This window comes from Lissotriton vulgaris, chromosome 10 (genome assembly GCF_964263255.1).
Source record: "Lissotriton vulgaris chromosome 10, aLisVul1.2, whole genome shotgun sequence".
NCBI classification, from domain to species: domain Eukaryota; kingdom Metazoa; phylum Chordata; class Amphibia; order Caudata; family Salamandridae; genus Lissotriton; species Lissotriton vulgaris.
Window position 1 is genome coordinate 71,471,338 of NC_141698.1, and position 21,388 is coordinate 71,492,725.

At 47.1% G+C, this 21,388-nt stretch overlaps 1 protein-coding gene across 1 annotated transcript in view; it reads left to right on the top strand.

Annotated features, from left to right (window-relative positions):
* MEIOB (meiosis specific with OB-fold) overlaps nucleotides 1–21,388 on the top strand; it is a 546,591-nt gene that overhangs the window by 428,301 nt on the left and 96,902 nt on the right. The window contains exon 11 of the mRNA XM_086939725.1: nucleotides 12,968–13,054. Within this exon, the coding sequence (XP_086795851.1) occupies nucleotides 12,968–13,054 (87 nt within the window). The remainder of the gene's footprint in view (nucleotides 1–12,967; nucleotides 13,055–21,388) is intronic.

Here is a 21,388-nt window from a genome sequence, read left to right on the forward strand (position 1 = left end):
ACCGGGTGGGCAGACGTCGTCGAGGAGCAATCAGGTACTGTTGTGAAGCTTGTCGTTGCAGCCACGCGGACAAGGAGGCGCCGAGGACGACCAGGTGCTGGAGAGGAGCTGTCCCACGAAGGTTCGCGCAGATGGAGGGGTCGGCTTCAAGATCGGAGCCAACAAGCCTAAGCAAAGGCAAACCAGGCAGGATACACAAAAGGCTTCTGGTGCAGACCAGGAGTGGCTGAGGTACTTCACCTTTTCAGGGAAGCAAGGGCCAGTCTGGAGCAACCAGACCAGCGATGGATTTTCAAGAGGATCGTCGCCACAGGGCTACTAGCCAACGGGCCAGCAACCGGACAACGCGTCTCGCAGAACACAAGCAGAAGGGCCCCACGCAGATCTCGTGGAGTTTGGAGGGCTGGTCTTCGATGCAGGTGGAGCTCGGTGTCGGGGTGTCTCAGTCCCAAGTGCACAGCTTCGAGGATGCCTCAGGAGCTGCGCTGTTAGCAAGTTGCAGACTTTCCAAGATATCCGGTCCCAAGTGTCCCAACGCCTTCCACGGTGCTCCGCTGTGCTGGAGTCGTGCAATGGGGTCAGAGAGGTCTGGGAGTCTGGATCTTGTCGGGCTCTGTGCTCGGGTTCCGGCGGGAACGGGGACAACACAAGCCGTCGAGTTGCTGGATGGTGCCTGGTTGCCCAGGGTGGTCACTCCTTGGCCACAAGTGAGATTCGTAATAACAAAAAACAAACTGGGGGTCTATAAGGGAGCTATTGGTGCTCCAAAATTACATGAACTTCCTACACAAGTGAGTTAGTGCTTAAGATATTAGAAAAAGCTTAATACCATTCAATGTGTCAAGAAACAAACTTCTCTAATTGGACCCACTGTGATTGTTGATAAGACCCGTACAGAGAAAATAGGATTCCCATCAAAAGTAGATGTAGATCAAATGTTCTCATTTGGTCATCCGAATAGGGATGGTATGCCTCTTGATCATTGAGACTGATCCATTCCCTATGCTCTGCTGGGTCGCACCCTCAATCATTATGGTGACCATGAGACAAAGATCAAGATGGGATCTAGTGCAGTGCAAAAACTAAAAAGTGTAGTGAGTTAAAAAAGGGTAGAGGATCAATGAAAGAAACTTTATTGGAACTTGTCCTCTCCCTCAATAAAAACAAGACGAACAGTGCAAGAGAAGCAGTCTAACCATATAACTGCCTATATCGGGCCAACATGTTTCAGCCAAGTAGGACTATATCCCAAGGCTTTCGTCAGGGCCACAGTTCTTGAAATCCGCTTCTGCATTTAGAAAGTGAAAAATAAATCAATTAAAGGATATCAGTGTGTGAATCAGTTGTCGATTTCCTCTGTATCAACTGGTGTCTTATTACATCTGTGCAAAAAACAAAACATACAGTGAGAACCAATTGTTTGAAGAACAAACCTAACACTGCCCCCTCACGGTGAGCCAAATAGTCCATATTACGTTACTCACCCGAATTGTACAGGGAGTGTACCTCACCTCTCCTGGAACCTTGCTCAGGAATGGGGGAGGCCCCGCTCTGTAAAAGGTAAGGAAGGGGTATTTGAAAGAAAGGGAGTGAAAGAACAAAGAATGGCTCTATCCTACCTTATCAAACTTTGTATACCCCTTACATACTCAAACCTTACAGAGTTAGTATAAAAATCTCAATTCAACGCTCCAGGTATCATTACCACACCATGAGTTTCTAGTCTCCTACTGGTCATCTCATTCGCTAGTAGAGATCTAAATATGACCCTCCGTTGTCTATGAATAAAACGCTTATATATCCCAGCTAGCTCAAAATGTAATAGGACGTGCTGGATCACCTCTTCGTGTTTCTATTAAGAGCTGAGGCACTAACCTGTCTGTCGCAACCTCATTGCTGGATACTAAGCTCAGGGGGAGGCGAGGCCGGATTAGCATCAGCTGTTGATATAGGGAGGAGCACGCCTTTGGGAGGAGCAAAAAATAACGTGGAGCTCCTCCGTGGCAAAATAATAAATCTTAGCGATGATGTTAATACATTTCGAGATATATAGTAAATTGGCCCTCTACCTCGTAGCCAAGAGTGCTCCTTTACCGGCATTGACAGGGCATCACCCTTGCGGGACTTGCTCTGTTTGTCAACACACATCACGCTCCTTTCAAATAGACATTAAGACGGACCGCCCATGGGTGCAGACACAATTCACCAATTGCAATAGCACTCACGTTATTTATCAACTAACCTGCCTGTGCAACAGTAAATATATTGCCCCAGTATTGGAACTTTCATAGATTCCCATGCTTTGTATCATTACCCGTCGTCGGACTGGGAGTCTCGGTAATAAAAAATACCATAGTAGTAGGTACAAAAGAGAAAGGAAAGGCCTAGGCCTCATTCCCTTTTGTAACATATCAGCCTCTTTTTGTAAAAGAGACCAAACTCTAGGCATTAGCCTATCAGAAGAGCCTCACCCTTAGAACCTTCCTGAAGGAACCTCAGAGCCTCAGATTTTCTACCGCACGTTGTGCTAGGGAGTCTCCATTGAGCTCTGCTCTATTTTCAACTCTTTCTATATCATTTCTACAGTTATTTCTTCAGGATTTTCTTCAGATTTCTTCAAGAAACTCTTTTGTCATCAAGATGTCTGAGGTTGAGAAGATGAAAGCCCTTTTCAAGCCCTGTTCCACCTGTGGGAAGAAAAGGCTTTTTGTGGAGGACAAACACAAGGATTGCATCTACTGCCTGTATCCAGATCACAAGGCAGAGGACTGTAAGATTTGCCGCACTCTCTCCACCAAGACCTTGAGAGATCGTGCTGGAAGGCTTCTTACATAGTTGCAGAGGCAGAAGGAAAGGAAACATGGAGTTTTCAGTGATGAGGAGGAATCGGCTTCATTTGCTTCCTCAAGAGGGTCAGTGAAAAGGGGTAGAGGTTCCCCATCTTCCTCTATTGGACGCCCCTCAAAGGCTTCAAAGAAGACCCCCAGGGAGTCTGATGGCCTGGGTTCAGGAGGTTCCCCCCACCACAGTGGGACGGGCAAGGCAGAACTGGTTTCGCCTCCTAAGGGTCAGAAGACAGACCCAGCCTTCAAAATACCCTCATCACATTCTTCAGAGAGGAGTTCCAAGTCCTCTACGACGAAGACTTCGTCGGCGGTAGCTCCGTCGACGACGAAAATGAAGCCCAAGATCCAATTGGTCCCGTCGACTGGCTCGTCGACGGCGAAAGCCCCGTCGTCGTCGAAGACGAAGGCATCGTCGACGAAAAAACCATCATCGTCGACGGCGGTGACGACGACAGCAGTGACGACGACGGTCATGTCGTCGACGAGTGCATCGACGACGACCACAATATCTACATAGACGGCGGGCTCGTCGTCGGTGGCGTCGACGACGACATCTGCTATTCCTATCTTGTCGACGAGGATTTCTCCAGCGTCGACGGACCAGCTGACAATACTGGCTGCGTAGAGAACGGTAACGATTTCTTTGACAAGGATCACGCCTGAAATGACATCCCCAAGAAGGGTGACCTCTTTACCTCCCACTAGGTTGTTGGACCAAGAGGACTCTGAGGGAGACAGTCAGGATGGTTTTGAATATGCGAATAGCCCATCTCAGCTTCTCATCAAGAGTCAAGAAACAGACTCAGAGGAGGCATATGAACAAGGTGGAGGCGACTATCAACAAACAGACCACTCTAGGGGCTATGAACCACAGGACATGGTTTCAGTCCCGACGACATTCCTGCATGACCTACACAAGATGCTGCAGGACTACAAGTCGAAAGCTGAGCGACTAGCGCCACGGAGGTCTGCTCCGTCGACACCAGTGAGGAAATCAATCTTCGGTAGTCCCTCCGGTGCACCCGATACAGACTCCTCCTCAACCACAGCGGCCAGTGCCTCAGGCTACTTCGGAGCCAGCCGATGATCCGGATGAGGATAATGATACGGATGTGTCATCCGATGATAATCAAGACTCAAATCAGGAAGGGGATGAATACAATGACTACATTGACTACACCATCCCAGATCAAGCTTCACCTCACCAAGACTTAGGAGATTCTCCTCCTGCTGACATCGGCAGCTTTCATCAGCTGATGGAGCGTGCAGCTGGAAGATTTAAATTGGTGTTGCCTGCTCAAACCACAGACTGTTTCTTATACGATTTTAAAGAAACTCACCGCAAAACAACAAGGTCAATTCCAATTGTGGAACATCTATGGGAGGAAGGTTTGAAGACCATGAAAAACCCAGCGACGGTGCTCCCTGTGCTACCGCGCCTAGATAAAAAGTATAAAGCGCCAGAGGATGGACCTGCAGCGCTAACAGGACATCCCAAGCCGGACTCTGTTATCTCACAGGCAGCACAAAGGAAGTCACGGAACCCTTCTGCTCCCTTGACGGCCCCTCCTGACAAGGATGGGCGACGGCTTGATAACACGGGCAAGGGTTTTTCATCCATTGCTAGCCTTCTGGTTCGCGCCGCCAATGCTCTGGCAATATTGGGACGATATGAAAGTCAGTGGAAGAACTGACCGGGAACACACCATGGCCAGGAACTAATAATCTCAGTCGGGAACACTCGGGATATATCATAATCCCATCGAAATTGTGGCCAATATGATGAACACTGAGCAGTGAATCGAGTAAATTTCTTTGAATGATATCAAGACATACTGCTTTCTGAATTACATGTACTTATTGATTGAAGCCTGAATATTCACTATATATTCGTGAATGTACCCTCGTCCATATGCGCATTGGAATACTACATAATCGTGAGGGACATTACAGTAAAGGGAATTTTACCCCATCTCCTCCAGGCCACTTAAACACAAAGAAGCCTTGAGAAAGCCCAGAGGGCGAAACCCGCGCCGGCTGTAACTTGGAATATCACGAATCTGTGGAAATTAAAGACTTCAAGACAGAAGCTTTGATTGGACTATTTCTGGTTTCATTGAGATTTTTCATGGATTATGTGGACATAGGACGTTGTGAAAAAAAGTGATGTGTGTGTAAAGATATCCATGCGCCCTTCCACATGACAATACAGATGTTGGTGTAGCTTGGGTAGTATATTGCTGCATACGTGACCTGGATTCGGCTGAATTCCAGGACAAACTGACACTTTGGTGGGTAGGTGTCATATACCCTGAAGCACCCAGGCCTTGGTTGCCATAGATACGACTAAATTATCTCAGTACAAGTGGCATTACCTAGAAGATAGTGTGGTTTATTGTAAGCAAACCCACAATCTATGCTCATATATTGGGACGATATGATCGCCAGTTATGGTGCGATATAGCTCCATATTTGGAACAACTTCCACCAGAGTCAGGGCTGGAAGCCAAGAAAACTTTACAGGAAAGTGAAGCGGTCTCCATGGAGATAATAGACTGTGCCATGGACATTGCCACAACGTCCTTTCGGGCTTTGGCAGGAGCGGCAGTGTTGAGACGCCAAGGATGGCTAAAGGCGACTTGGTTTAGACCATAAATCTAAAACAAGGTCCTTGATCTACCTTTTGATGGCGAGGCCCTCTTCGGTAAATTGATCGACGATACTCTTCAAGAGATCAAAAAAGACACGGAAACAGCTAGATCGCTGGGAACCCTCCAGTACCGCAAAGCTCCTTTTAGAGGCGCAAGAGGCAGAGGAGGTGCTTACAGAGGCTCATACCAACAGCAGCGCTATTCTTCGAGCAGCTCTGGATACCAGCCTAACCGCCAGTCATACCAACAGAAACAGGGCCAGTCTTCTGGTTACTCACGGCCTTACAACAAAGGCAAGCAGGCTGCCCGTGGACGGGACTCGTCCAAACGTCAATAGCGGCCTCCTGGCTCTGCCTACTGTTCCCTCCTCCAAGAGATCATCAGTTGGAGGCAGGGTGTCAAAATTCCTTCAGAACTGGTCCCAAATTACATCGGACCGTTGGGTGCTCAACATCATCAAACGAGGACATACGTTGGAGTTTATGGAAGTCTCTCCACCCAGACCCCGGACAGCCATTCCATCAAAACATCTGCGTCTCCTAAGACTCGAGGTACAACAGATGCTCCGCAAAGGGGCGATAGAGCCGGTCCCCTCCATCCAACAGGGCCAAGGTTTCTATTCCAGGTTCTTCCTGGTGAGAAAGACGCAGGAGAAATGGCGCCCCATCCTGGACCTCAGGGAGTTAAATGCCTATCTCATCTCCCTATCCTTCCAGATGGTGTCCCTACAGGACGTTTTGAAGATGATCAACCCGGGGGATTTCATGGCTACACTCGATCTGGAGGATGCATACTTCCATGTCCCGATTCACCCAGCACACAGAAGGTTCCTTCGCTTCACAGTAGCCAAGAGCCATTTTCAGTTCAGAGTTCTGTCGTTCGGCCTTCGCTCTGCCCCAAGAATTTTTACGAAGGTGCTGGCACCTGTAGCAGCATTTCTGCAAAAGAACCACTTCCAGGTCTTCCCTTACCTGGACGATTGGTTACTAAAGGCCCCGACCAGAGCATTAGCGCAGGACGCAGTGCAGGCTTGCACCAATCTGTTCCAAAATCTGGGTCTCACCTTGAACACGGAGAAATCCACGCTGGTGCCATCACGGACAGCGCGGTTCCTGGGAGCAGTGTTGGATTCGCAGCTCTCAAAGGCATTTCCTACTCGAGAGAGGATACAAAAACTGCAACGATTAGCACGAGGCCTTCAAGGAAAAAAGTGTCTTTCTGTACGCAGCTACAAGTCGCTGCTGGGGGTGATGTCATCATGTATACCCCTGATCCCGCACTGCAGACTGCGGATGCGCCCCCTGCAGGAGCAACTGGACCTCCAGTGGCAGCAAGTGCACGGATCGTTCGGCGACAAAGTGGTTGTCACTCGCGAGATGAAAAAGGCAGTGCTTTGGTGGTCGCATCAACAAAATTTGTGCCAAGGTCTATCCTTCGCAAGCGTTCCATCACCTCACATACTGACAACAGATGCGTCATTGGAGGGATGGGGAGCAGTGAGGCAGGACCTGCAGATCAGCGGCCATTGGTCTCCAAGCGACCAAAAGCTACACATCAACCTGTTGGAGCTGAGAGCGATAAGGCTAGCTCTTCAAGCCTTTCTTCCGCGACTCCAGGGTTCACAAGTGCTAGTCAGGACGGACAACACCACGGCTATGCATTATGTGAACAAGGAAGGAGGAACGAGGTCACTCCTCTTGTCGCGAGAGGCTCAACGGATTCTGGAATGGACAATTCTTCACTGAATTTCCCTAAAGGCGGAGCACTTACCAGGAGTGCTAAACGAGGGCGCCGACAGGCTGAGCAGGCTCACCTCGGTCAGTCACGAGTGGGAGCTGAAACAACAGGTTCTAGATCTGCTCTTTCAAATATGGGGCACACCAGAAGTGGACATTTTTGCGACGCCAACCAACAGGAAATGCCGAGCCTACGCCAGCAGGTTCCACCATCAAGGCTCATTGGGCAATGCCCTATCAATAGCCTGGACGGGGAGGTTGCTCTATGCGTTTCCACCGATTCCCCTGATTCCTCGCCTCAGCAGGAAATTGAGGACAGAACCATGCAAGCTAATCCTTATAGCCCCGGCATGGCCAAGACAATTTTGGTACACCGAGCTCCATCTGCTATCGCTAGTTCCTCCAATAGGGCTGGAGGATGTTCCGGATCTCCTGACAATGTCCGAAGGGCAAGTTTGGCATCCAGACCCAAGATCGTTACACCTGACTGCATGGCTCCTGACCAGCGAGAATACATGAATGTTCCTCTTTCCAAGGAGATCAAAGACATCCTTTCCCAGGCAAGGGTGCCGTCCACAAACAAAACATACAGACTGAAGTGGAAAAGATTCTGTATTTGGTGTAAAAAAGAAAATATTGATCCTTTCACGTCACAACCTCATCAACTCCTGCCTTACCTGCTCTCGCTAGCTAAGTCTAATCTGTCCCATTCTACGATAAAGGTTCATTTAGCAGCGATTTCGAGATTCAGAAGATCTGATTCTGGTCCTTCGTTATGGTCTTCAAGAATTGTCAAACAATTCCTCAAAGGCCTGTTCAGGGTCTATCCGCCAGTGCGATCTCCTCCTCCAACGTGGCATTTAAACTTAGTCCTGGCTCAACTAATGAAGGGACCTTTTGAGCCTATTCACCGCTCAGACCTAAAATACTTGTCATGGAAGTTAGCTTTACTCTTGGCCCTCACATCGGCAAGGCGAGTGGGGGAGATGCAGGCCCTTATTATCCAGGAACCGTTTTTGCAGTTCAAAAAGAACACTACCATCTTGCGGACGAACCCAAGGTTCATTCCCAAAGTTCCTACTGACTTTCACCTAAATGAGCCTGTGATCCTAAAGACATTTTTTCCGAACCCAGCGGAAAAGACATTGCACACTCTGGATTTGCAACGATGTCTAAAATTCTACATAGACCGCACCAAAGACTTTAGAAAGTCGTCGCAATTGTTCATTGCCTTCGGCGGTCCTAACAAAGGTCTCCCTCTGTCCAAACAGGGGATCGCCAGATGGATTTCGAGTGCTATTCTGCATTGCCACAAGATAGCAGGAAAACCTCTGGTGGGCAGGATCCGTGCTCACTCAACAAGATCAGTGGCATCTTCCATGGCCCACTTTGCGGGGTTACATGTCAATGACATCTGCAGGGCTGCTACCTGGAACAGCGTGCACACGCTCACTAAGCATTACTGCTTAGTCATTGCAGCAGGATGACGCGGCAGTGGGCCAGGCTGTCCTGAGAAACCTCTTCATATGATTGGTGAGCTTTCCTTTCTATCCCACCTTCCATGGGTAACACATTTTGTAATGTTCTTTCTAATGTAGTGATGTACTTCTTTACAAAATGTGTTTATGGTGTTTACTGCTTGCTATTCTGATACAAAGCATGGGAATCTATGAAAGTTCCAATACTGGGGCAAGAAAACAAGTTACTTACCTGTAACTTTAGTTCCCCAGTATTGGTAACTTTCATAGATTCCCATGCGCCCACCCACCTCCCCGGGGAAAGCTCAGCCTTCAGCAAGTATGGTGTCTAGCACACTACGGCTACGAAAATCTGAGGCTCTGAGGTTCCTTCAGGAAGGTTCTAAGGGTGAGGCTCTTCTGATTGGCTAATGCCTAGAGTTTGGTCTCTTTTACAAAAAGAGGCTGATATGTTACAAAAGGGAATGTGGCCTAGACCTTTCCTTTCTCTTTTGTACCTACTACTATGGTATTTTTTATTACCGAGACTCCCAGTCCGACGACGGGGAATGATACAAAGCATGGGAATCTATGAAAGTTACCAATACTGGGGAACCAAAGTTACAGGTAAGTAACTTGTTTTCTTGGTATGACTACCCGCAAAGTGCGAACAAGGATGCTGGAGTACAAGAGTCTATTTAGGTGCAAGAATATGCTCTCTTTTACTTAATCGGTAATTTTACCGAATCAGTAAAATTACTGATTCTGTAAAATGACAGAATCAGTAAATTTTACAGATTCTGTAAATTTACCGATCGGTAAAATTACCGAATCTGTATTTTCCTATGTAGGTAGCACTTCTAACAGTGCTACAGGGCCTTTAGAATTCGTTATTTACCATGTAATACAATTGCATGGTAAATAACTAATTCTTGTGTACATGCACATCTGTGCATGTACACCTGTGCCATGTGACACACATACATGCCCTTAGGGCATGTTTGTGTGCCACATGGCACACAAGCCAGAAACAGGGGTGTAACAGGGTGTCAAAGTGACACCCTGTCCCCCTTGGCAATTCGATATTTTTACCGATTCGGTAAATACCAAATCAGTATTTGCTATTGAATCCTATGGGCAAATACAATACCGAATCTTAAAGATTCGGTAAAAAATACCAAATTATTACCTACATCAGATTTACCGATTCTAAAATATCGAATCAGTAAAATTCGGTATTTTAGAATCGGTAAATCTAATTTACCTACATCTAGCCCTTGGTGTTTAGTTGAGTTATGACAACTTTTGGCCCTAGTGCCAATGCACCTACTGCACCATTTAAATCAAGCCCCTTTTCACTGCAAGGTAATTGCAATTGTGACTGCCTTTATAGTAGCAACACATAGCAATATTAGGTATTTAGAGGAGTTCTGACACCTTTTGGGGCTAGTGCCACTGCACCTGCAGCACCATGCAAATCATGACCCTGTTGTGCGCAAGGTAACTGCCCTTGTGACTACCTATTTAGCAGTAGAATACAGCAACATTTGTTTTTTAGTGGGGCGCCTAGAGCTTTAGTTCCTGGTGTCGCTGCATCTACTGCACTATTGAAATCCTTACCTTGTTGTCTGCAAGGAAACTGTACTCATGACTGCCTGTTTAGTTTTACATTTTATAAATAATTTGTGTTTAGTGGGGTCCCTAGATCTTTCGGCCCCGTGCCACTGCACCTGCTGCACCATTCAAATCAAATCGCTCTTAACTGTAAGGTAACTAAAATTGTGACTGCCTGTTTGGCAGTCAAATATAGCAATATTATGTGCTCTGATAGCTTTGGGCCCTGTGCTACTGCACCTGCGGCACCATTCAAATCATGACCATATTGTCTGCAAGGTAACTGCCCATAAGGCTGCCTGTTTAGTAGTAAAATATAGCATAGCTCGTATATTAACTTTATTTTTAACGTGCAATGATTATTACATTATTTAGAATTTGATCATAATGCCCAAATAGATGAAGTGGAAAAAAGCAATCCGATAATGCCTAGAAAGGGTAGAAAAAGGTACTGAGGCATGATTAGGAAACGCCACAAACGTTCTAAGGCTAAAGTATATGCTTCACACAATGTAATAAAAAACAAGCATACTGTTAGAAGCTGTCTGCCTTTTCCGTGGGAAGAGATCTTAACAGTGAATGGGTATTAAACAGTATGAACAGCTTTAGTAGAAGTTTTGTAAATGTGTGCAGCCAGGGAAGGTAAAAATAAAAAGGTCCACACAAAAGCAAATGAGAACAGTAATTCGGCAATGGGAAATGATAAGAACTTCCTGTTAAGATACATCAAATACAAGAGTATCCCTTCCCCCAACCCTCCCCCCTCTCCGCTCCTACTCTCTCCAGTTTCTGTCCTCTGCCATCACATGCCCTTGCCCTTTATCCCCACCCTGTTTTTCTGTGAACCTCTTCCCTCGCCACTTGAGACTGAACTATTTTGTCTGATGCCCGATGGAGCTACCTGGTTTAGCTATAGGGGAGATGGACCGTGGATTCCCTCCTTGGTCATCACCGACCCAGTTGGTCTTTAGACAGACTTCCTTTCATCTCTACGGTTGTCTCTTCCCTTATCCTCACTCTCTCTCCTCCCCTACCCCCCACAACTTTCTCTCTCCTTTCTCTCCTCCCCTAATGTATTGCCGACTGTTTGATTTAATATTTACTTGTTATTCTTTTTTCTGGTATATTATTGAACCACATTGCTGCACGTCCTTTCGTCTCTCCTGTCGTCTCCTCCCACACCCACCCTCTATGTATGTCTCTCCTTCCCTCCTCCCTCAATGTATTGAGACCAAACTATTTTGTCTGATGCCCGATGGAGCTACCTAGTTTAGCTATAGGGGAGATGGGCCGGGGATTCCCTCCTTGGTCGTCACCTACCCAGTCGGTCTTTAGACAGACTTCCTTTCGTCTCTACGGTTGTCTCTTCCCTTATACCCACTTTCCCTCCTCCCCTACCCCCACTACTCTCTTTCTCTCCTCCCCTAATGTATTGCTGATTGTTTGATATAATGTGTACTAGTTGATCTTTTTCCGGTATATTGTTGAACCACATTGTTGCACTTCCTTTCGTCTCTATTGTCGTCTCCTACCGCATCCTCCCTCTATTTATGTCTCTCCTTCCCTCCTCTCTCAATGTATTGAGACTAAACTATTTTGTCTGATGCCCGATGGAGCTACTTGGTTTAGATATAGGGGAGATGGGCCGTGGATTCCCTCCTTGGTCGTCACCTACACAGTCGGTCTTAAGGCAGAATTCTTTTTGTCTCATCCCTAGCTCCTATCCCCTCTCCCCTGAATGCCCCCCCTTGCCTGCTACTCAGCCTACCCCATGTCCTTTGTGCCCTTTGACTAAGCACTCCTCCTCCCTTTGTTGGGGAAAGATCCAGTATTTATACTCTGGAGTCTCAGTGAACCCGCTGAGTGAGTCCACTGCGCCAAGGGAGCCACTCACACTTGAGGTATGTTATGGCACCCCTTGCCAAAGCACTCCCTCTCCCCTTTTTGGGGAAGGATCCAGTGTGTAGGCCTTGGAGTCTCAGAGACCCCTCTGAGAGAGTCCACTGCGTAAAGGGAGCCTCTCGCAACAAAGATAGGGAAGTGATACCACTTCCCCATGGATCACAGCTTACTGGACTTTGGACGTTGCCTTGACTCGTCTACCGGTTTGTGTCCCCGTCACCCTTCCCCTCCTCTTCCCATGCTGTGTCTCTCACCCTCCCCTCCTCTTTCCCGCCTTCATTATCTGTCTACTTCCCCCGCTCCAACCCCCTCTCCCCTGAATCTCTCACCTTGCCTGCTGTTCCCCTTTTTTATTTGTGCTTATTGTTTATCCCTACCTTACAAGTAACTATGTTGCCATGCTCTAAGAACTATGTAACCTTTGTAACGATGTAACCTGTTACTATGATCTGATGCTCATGTAAAGCGCTCTGATACCTCCGGGTCTAGCTAGCACTATATAAAACTTTTTAAATTTAAAAATTTAAAAAAATAAAAACAAGCACAGCGCAACCGCTGTGCAGGTAAAACCTAAAAATGGGATTTGTATTCAGTGGAGATAAAACTCACTGATTCTAACTATATTTCCTCATAATGTCAAATCCCCATTACCTATCTTATAGTAGTATACATTAGCTACTTTTGAAGTAATTGCAGAAGTCTTCATCACAATTCTTATCTTTTTATTTTGTCGATGTGTAAATGGATGCATCTTTTATTAGGTTGAGGAATTTCTTGCTCTCACTGAGGACCAGAAAACATCACTAAAATGGAACCTTCTTCTAGAACGCAGCAAAATATATTTCAAAGTGAGTATGCTAACTTTTTAACACTACTGTAAGAATAATTACGTGGCAGATGTTTTTTATATCGGTGTTTACAAGGATGAGAATAGAAGGAAATTAGTTGCAGAAAGGAGATCCAAATATAGGAGTGGTGGTGAAAATGGCAGTTGCAAAATAAAGCCGTTTGGACACAATTCCTCTGAAAAGTTGTAATAGGTTAGTGAATTTTTAAATTGAGACCACAGAAGCACAGCTGCTTGCCCACAGGCAGGAACAACATGGCCCATTTATGGGGGCAATGTGAAAACCTGCGTCACTCTGTGCTTAACTGGAGCAATGAAAAACTAGTATGGCAATTTTCTGGGTGCAGTGTGGACTTTGATGGGCAATGTGAAGAGGGCATGGCAGTTTTTTCAGGGCAATATAGTACCAGCTATGGCAAAGATGCATAACAGAGGCAGTGTAAATTAGTTGTGACCATGTGGAAACTGTCATGGCAATGTAGACACTGTTAAGGTGCTTCCCTAAGGCACTATAGTAACTGGCATATCACGGTGTGCATAACCTGTGGAATGTAACACCGGAATAACAATCGGGCAACTGTGGTGGACTTTTACTAGGGGCAGTGTAGAAATGGGAATAATATTATGTGTTTGAACTGGGAAATTTGAGAAACTGCCAATGGACGTTATTAGTAGAAATTTGAAAATAAACATTGAAATCTGTGTTAAACTGGTGTAATATGAAGTCGCCATGGCAGTTTAGAAACTAGCAGCCCTGGACACTGAACACAACAGCAGCTTATTTCCAATGCACACAGGTATAATTGAGCGATACCACTGACAGGCCGCAACAAAGAACATTTTATTATTACCAGTGTTGTAAAATATTTAAATAACATTCCATTGTTACTCTAGTATTGTAGCTTTCATAGATTCACATGCCTGAATCATTCCCCGTCGTCTAGACGGAAGTCTCGGTATATAAAAAAGCAATGCTTAGATAGATAGCAAACTGAAAATAGGCCTTGGCCCATTTCCCTTTTGCAATCCATAACCTTCACTATGTAAAAGAGACCAAAATTGTCCCTGAACCAATCAGAACCTCTCACCCTTTAGAACAATTCTGAGAGAACCTTTTGCCCCTCAGATTTTCTACGGCACGTTGTGCTAAGGAGTCTCCTTTGAGCTCTGCTCAAAAGCTACTCTTTCTATTTGATATTTAGAACTTTGTTCTGTGAATTTCATCTGAATATATATTCTTCATTACTGCCTACTAGTTAATTCTTATGAGAATGTCTGGAAAGGAGAAAAAAGGTTTATTTAGAGCCTGTTCTACCTGTTCCAAGAAGAGGCTCTACACTGATGACCCCCATGCTGACTGTATTTATTGTCTTTATCCGGACCATCAAGCTAAAGACTGTAAGGTATGTTGTACCTTTTCACGTAAGACCCTGAGGGATCGTGAAGGGAGCCTTTTGATATGGCTTCAAAAGCTAAAGGCCAGGAAGGAGGTTCTGTCAAGTGACAGTGATGAGGCATCCTCCTCTACATCTAGGAGATGTCAGAAAAGGAGATCATCTTCTCATGCTTATTCCTCAGAGGAACGTCCTGAGAAGGCCCTCAAAAAGACCACTAAAAGGTCTTCTGGACGCAGTCCCTCCAAATCTCCTCAGCCTGGAGAACAGGAGAGTAAGGGATATGCTTCGGGGGAGAAACCACCAAAAAAGACGAGTTCTGAGCCGTCAATATCGCACCTCAAGTCAAGCAACCCTTCAGGAACCAGTCATCTATGCCTCCTGAGGTAAAATCTACAAAAATTGCATCGTTGACGGGACCGTCGACGAAGAAATACTCATCGTCAACGACGAAGATTGAGGTAAAGTTAGTTTCCAAGAAGCCTTCATTGCCTGTGATAGTGGGTTCTCCGTCGACGCGTCATCGTCGACGATGGTTTTAACGCCGGTAGCATCGTCGACGGCTTCTACAGTGGCGACGACAGTTTCAACAACGAGATCGTCGACGACGACGTGATCGTCAAGGCAACAACGACGACGGTAACTGTGTCGCAGACGACGGACAAACAAGGAATTGGATGATTACCCTATTCCATCGCCTTCGTCTCCCTCACCAGTACCTATTGATTCTCCATCGGAAGACATCGGCGGGTCCCACAATTTGATGGAGAGAGCTGCAAAGAGATTTGAGCTTCCGATGTCAACGACACAAACGGGAGTGTTTCTTGTATGATTTTAAGGAACCATATCGGAAGTCAGTGCAGGCTATCCCAATCATTAGCCATGTGCGGGAAGAAGGCTTGAAGGTCATGAAGACACCGGCGACAGTCACACCTGTGCTTGCCATACTAGAAAAGAAGTATAAAGCTCCTTTAGACGCTCCAGCTTGTTTAGTGGGCCATTCCAAACCGGATTCTGTTATATCCCAAGCGGCACAACAGAAATCAAAAAAATCTGTCAGCTCCTATTACAGCGCCTCCGGACAGAGAGGGTAGGCGTTTGGATAATGCAGGGAAAAGGTTTTCGTCCATGTCTGCTCTTCTAATTAAACCTGCTAATGCCCTTGCCATTCTGGACAGGTATGATAGGCAAATGTAGTGTGACCTGACGCCCTCACTGAGGATAGTAGGCAGGAGGTAAAAAAGATCCTTCAAGAGGGAGAAAGGGCTTCGGCTGAAGTAATTGACTGCGCGATAAATATCGCAACCACGGCCTTCAGATCGCTTGGAGGAGCGGTGGTGCTACGCCGTCAGGGATGGTTGAGAGCTTCAGCTTTTAAACCAGAGGTCCAAAATAAGATTCTGGATATTCCCTTCGATGGGGAAGACTTATTTGGAAAGCATGTGGATGATGCGCTTCAAAGTATCAAGAAGGATACGGACACCGCAAAGGCCCTAGGATCACTACAGTACCGCAAGGTGCCCTTTCTTAGATCTCTAAATACTTATCTCAAGAAGCAATCTTTCCGGATGGTTTCCCTCCAAGACATTCTACTACTCTTTTTTTGGGGGGGGGAACCTTTATTGTGCAAGTAGAAGCATACAAATACGGGCCTACAACCAATCAGGCCGGCCACAACACATTATGAGCGCACAAAGTCAGCATTGAAATTCCCCAGCAGTTTCTCAGCAATATATAAACAAGCAGTCAACATTAAAAGGCCGGGTATAACCGCTAGAAGCAGGATTAAAGAAGGTTAATTTTTTTATAATATAATAGGAAGTATAGCAGGATCAGTTGCAACGTTTGACATCTGCATTCCTATGGCGGGCAGTTGGTAAAGCATCAATACAAAGGAGCAGTGAGAAGCGGAAGTAATAGCAACAATTAGCAAAGTCAACGTATAGTCGCCCCGTTTCAAATCAGTTCCCACCGCTGCCCACCATCCACCCGTCACCACCTGAATGTGTGCTGGTACAAATCAAAGGAATCAGAACAGCAACGCAAAGATAGCCATCCACTATACTAACCCAAAGAAAGGGAAAAAGAGGGGAAGGGTAGAAAAAGGAATATTAAAAACAGGAAAGAAAGAACGCAGCGCCGCAGTACGCGTCCCATGGCGAGTAAAGCACACAGGACTAGAGACCCACAATCGGGGTCGAGGCGAGTAAGACATGGTACATGTGCTATCATTATCATTGACGTGAGGAAGTCATACCCTACACTGCCGGCTAACACTCCATGGAGGATGCGCGCAGACACAGCGTCCCAATAAAGGGATACAAAAGAGCCATAGAACTCAGAGAAAAAAAAAACCGAACAATATACAGACCCCATCCCTCCCACACCACCCTGCACCCCTGCAGAAGGCTACGGCCTACTCCCCCAGCAGCGTGCCTGTCACCCTAAGTAGAACCCGAAATATAGAAGAATCAGAAAGTAAGAAAAGAACATAACAGACAAAAAGAGGAAGGAAGGGGGAAAGAAAACCAGTGAGAGAGGAGATCTGCAATCGAACATTCAGCTCCTACCCCCCGCCTTAACACAGCTGAAACCCACATCGAAACGAGATCGACACAACCTCAAATATAAGGAACATGATGAGGAATCGGTCATATTGTTACAGCTGCGAGCAGTCCTCATCTCCATACATTAAGTAGTAGTCCACCGAGGCAATTCTGTCTCACCCCTGTCCTCTCCTGATCATAACTTTAGTACACAATAAAGTAGAATACAGCAAGCAGTTCGGCATGGACTGTACACAGGACCGGAACAAGGCAGGCCAAGGGTGCAAAACAGGGGATCCCAGTTCTGAGCAGCAACGCAAACAATGGCGGCAGAAGACCAAACTGGCAAAGAGCAACATCAGGAGCAGCAAACAGTCTGGGTGCGGTCCCGCTGTCCAAAGGGGAAAGGGGCGAGGTATCCCCCACGGGGCAGCCGTGGGACCCCACCAAAGCAGTTCGAGTCAAACAGCCGCCGAGCTCCCCAGCCAGACTGACCTGGACGGGCCCCGACGTGGGGCTCTCACCCATGTCCGCCACAATCAAAACTTCCTGGAGGTTCGGGGTAGCAGACATACGGTCTCCCAGATGAACGGCGGCAGCACTCTCTGCAACAGCCGGGAGAGGCAAAGCAGCACACTCCTTCAGTCGGGCCGCATTCATGGGGGACGGCCCAACAGACATGGCGGCAGAACCGCTATCTTGCACAGCTGCGTCAAAGGCCATGGCCGCACACCAAGAACATAGGGCACATCGCCAATCATGGGCTCACTCCCACAAGCTTCAGCCATCGTGCATTTCGACAGACCAGATTCGCCGCCCCAAACAGGTCCGAGACCCAGGGCGCCGGCCGCCATTTTGTCAGTGCAGCAGGGACGCTCCGTTCCTCAACCCCCGGGCCGGGCCGTCGAAGAAGGCCCAACGGAGTCCCGTCGAGCCCCGGTAATGGCAATCTTTGTGCAGAAAGATGGGCCGCCAAAAAACAAGGGGTCGCCGGCGCCACCGTCTCATGGGAGCCGCCCGCCGATTCCGGGCGAAGGGCTTCAAGATGGCCGGACAGGACAACAAAGGGGGGGACAAGCCTCCTGTACGGTCTACCCCCGTCCAAGGCGGGCCGCGCCCTGCAACAGAGCCCCCGGGCCACCAGACCGGGCCCAGTCAGTCGCCACCGGTACAACCGCACAATGGCCTCTTCAGCCGACCCCTCTCCTCCACCGGGGGCCGGCGTCGACAACCCGCTCCGGCCGACCATCACAGGCGAGTCCCCGGCCTGCACGCCGCGGAGGCTCCGGAACAAACAAGGGCACAACTCAAGATCCGCGGCACCCAGGAGCCCCCGGGACAAACGGTGAGTGCGAGCAGTGTTTCACCTTCCCATATTTTGTCGAATGTGTCTCCTCGGGGCAGGATGAGGTGCAGGATATGCGTTTCAGGCAGGAAGGTTGACGAAGCCGAGCTACAGTGCGGCCATCACGGTCGCGAGCTTGGCTCCTCCCCCCATTCTACTACTCTTAAACCCAGGGGATCATATGACCACCTTAGACTTACAGGATGCATATTTTCACATCCCCATTCATCCTTCCCACAGACAGTATCTTTGGTTTGTAGTAGCCGCAGACCATTAACAGTTCAAAATGTCTGGCTCCAGTGGCAGCTTTTCTAAGGCGAAAGACACCAGGTGTTTCCATACCTGGACGACTGGTTAGTCAAAGCGCCTTCACAAATGTCAGCTCAGTCGTCAACAGCAGCATGCGTGGAATTGTTTGCCAAACTGGGTCTGACTCTGAATACAGAAAAGTCATCCCTTCAACCTTCAAGGAAAAACACTTTCTTGGGGGTGATTCTGGACACAACAGTAAACAAAGCATTTCCCTCCATGGAGAGGCAACTGGGGCTAATATGTCTTTCCCAGGCGTTTGCAAAAAGAAAGTATCTTTCAGTGTGCTGTTACAAGTTACTACTACGAACAATGTCCTCTTGTATTCCCCTTGTTCCTTTCTGCCGATTGAAAATGCGTCTTTTACAGGAACAACTAGATCGGCAATAGCGTCAGGCAGAGGGATCCTTCGATGACATGGTGAAGATCACACCGGCCATGGTCCTAGCAGTAGCATGGTGGACCCAAAAACGAACATCTCGATGGGTATTTCCTTGCTTACCGAACCAGCTCCAATGGTGATTACCACCGATGCATCCCTGGAAGGGTGGGGAGCATTCCTTCTGGACCTTCAGGTCAACGGTCGTTGGAAGGTACAAAAACAACAACTTCACATCAATTTGTTAGAGCTCAGCGCAGTGGGCTTAGCATTGCTAGCTTTTATGCCAAGGATACAGGGATCTGCGGTACTAATCAGGACAGACAACACAACAGTGATGAATTATCTCAACAAACAGCGAGGTACAAGATCACTCTTCATGTCTCAGGAAGCACAAAAAATATGTGATTGGGCTGTTCAACACGGAGTATCCCTAACAGCAGAACATCTTCCAGGGGATGAGAATATCAAAGCGGACACTCTGAGCAGACTAAAATCAACCTGCCAGGAGTAGGAGATAAACCAGGATAACCTACAAAACTTCTTCCTAAGATGGGGAGAACCGACAGTGGATCTCTTCGCGACAGCTCAGAACAAAAAAATGCTGGTTCTTTGCAAGTTTGCGTCACCAACTGGAATCTTGAGCGAATGCCTTTTTGATGGCATGGTCAGGTGTCTTTGCCTACGCCTTTCCTCTGATTCCCCTCCTGCCACGCATTCTTACAAAAATTAAGAAGGAACCGTGCAAAATAATACTGCTAGCCCCATGGTGGCCCAGACAACACTGGTTCACAGAGCTGCTTCTACTGTCAGAGGTTCAACCAATTCACCTTCAGCCGATACTGTCACTCTTGACGATGTCCCAGGGACAAGTGCTTCATCCAGATCCCAAATCACTGCGCTTAGCGGCCTGGCTCCTGATCACTGCGAATTTCAGCATCTAGATATTTCATCGGAATGCAGAGATATATTATCAAAGGCCAGAGTGGAAAGTACAAACAGAACGTATAGGATGAAATGGAAGAGGTTCTGTTTGTGGTGCCAACAGTTTAAGATTCACCCTTTAAACTCAGCAGCTCATGAAATGATCCCATATATTCTGCTGTTGGCAAAATCTGGTTTAGCCCATGCATCTATTAAAGTGCATCTCGCTGCTATATCATAATACAGAAGAACTTCCTCAGTACCATTGTTGTGGTCCGAAAGAATCATCAAACAATTCATGAAAGGGTTATATGGAACCTTTCCTCCAATAAAACGTCCTCCACCTCTCTGGCAGTTGAACATCGTACTATCTCAATTGATGAAACAGCCCTTCAAACCTATTCACAGGCGGACCTAAAATTGCTATTGTGGAAGGTAGCTCTTCTCATAGCGCTAACTTCAGCCATGAGACTTGGGGAATTACAGGCTGTCACTATACAGGAACCTTTCTTGCAGTTTAAGGAGGACAGGATTGTTCTCAGGACTAATCCTAAATTCATACCAAAAGTGCAGACAGACTTTCATCTGAATGAACCGCTGATTAAGAGATTTTTTCCTCAACCGCAATGGCTGCGGAAAAAACCCTCCACTCACTGGATGTTTAGCGCTGTCTCAAGTACTACTTTCAAAAAACAAGGCCTTTCTGCAAGTCTTCACAACTGTTTGTATCTTATAGTGCACCCAGGAAGCGTTTTGCGTTATCAAAAAGGGGAATTGCCCGATGGATTTCAAGTGCAAAACAATATTGTCATCAGGCGGCTGGGAAGCCGTTGAATGCACCTGTTCGTGCTCATTCTACGAGAGCAGTGTCCACCTCCACTGCTTTGTTTGCTGGAGTACCTATCCAGGATATCTGCAGGGTGGCTACCTGAAATGGTATGCACACCTTCACCAGGCATTACTGCCTGGATGCAGCTGCTGAGAAGGTTGTGGCAGTGGGACAAGCAGTTCTGAAAAACCTTTTCCAGTGACGGTGAGCCCTCTTTACCATCTCTCCTTCCTTTATTGCTTACTATGCGCATTTTATTGTTATTTGTTGTGATATATGTAATTTTGACACAATTCAGAAAATATGTATATAAAGTGCAATTTTCAATGTATATACATTGCCTAATTCCAGGTAGTACGCGAGAAAAATGTGCTATGATTGACTGCTCGCTATTCTGATTCAGGCATGTGAATCTATGAAAGCTCTATTGCTGAAGTAAGAAAACAAGTTACTTACCAGTAACTGTAGTTATCCAGTATTGGAAGCTTTCATAGATTTACATGCGACCCACCCTCCTCCCTTGAGAGGGTCACCTTGGATTTAGCACAAAAGGTGTCTAAGGCACAAGTGCTGGAAAATCTGAGGGGCAAAAGGTTCTCTCAGGAGTGT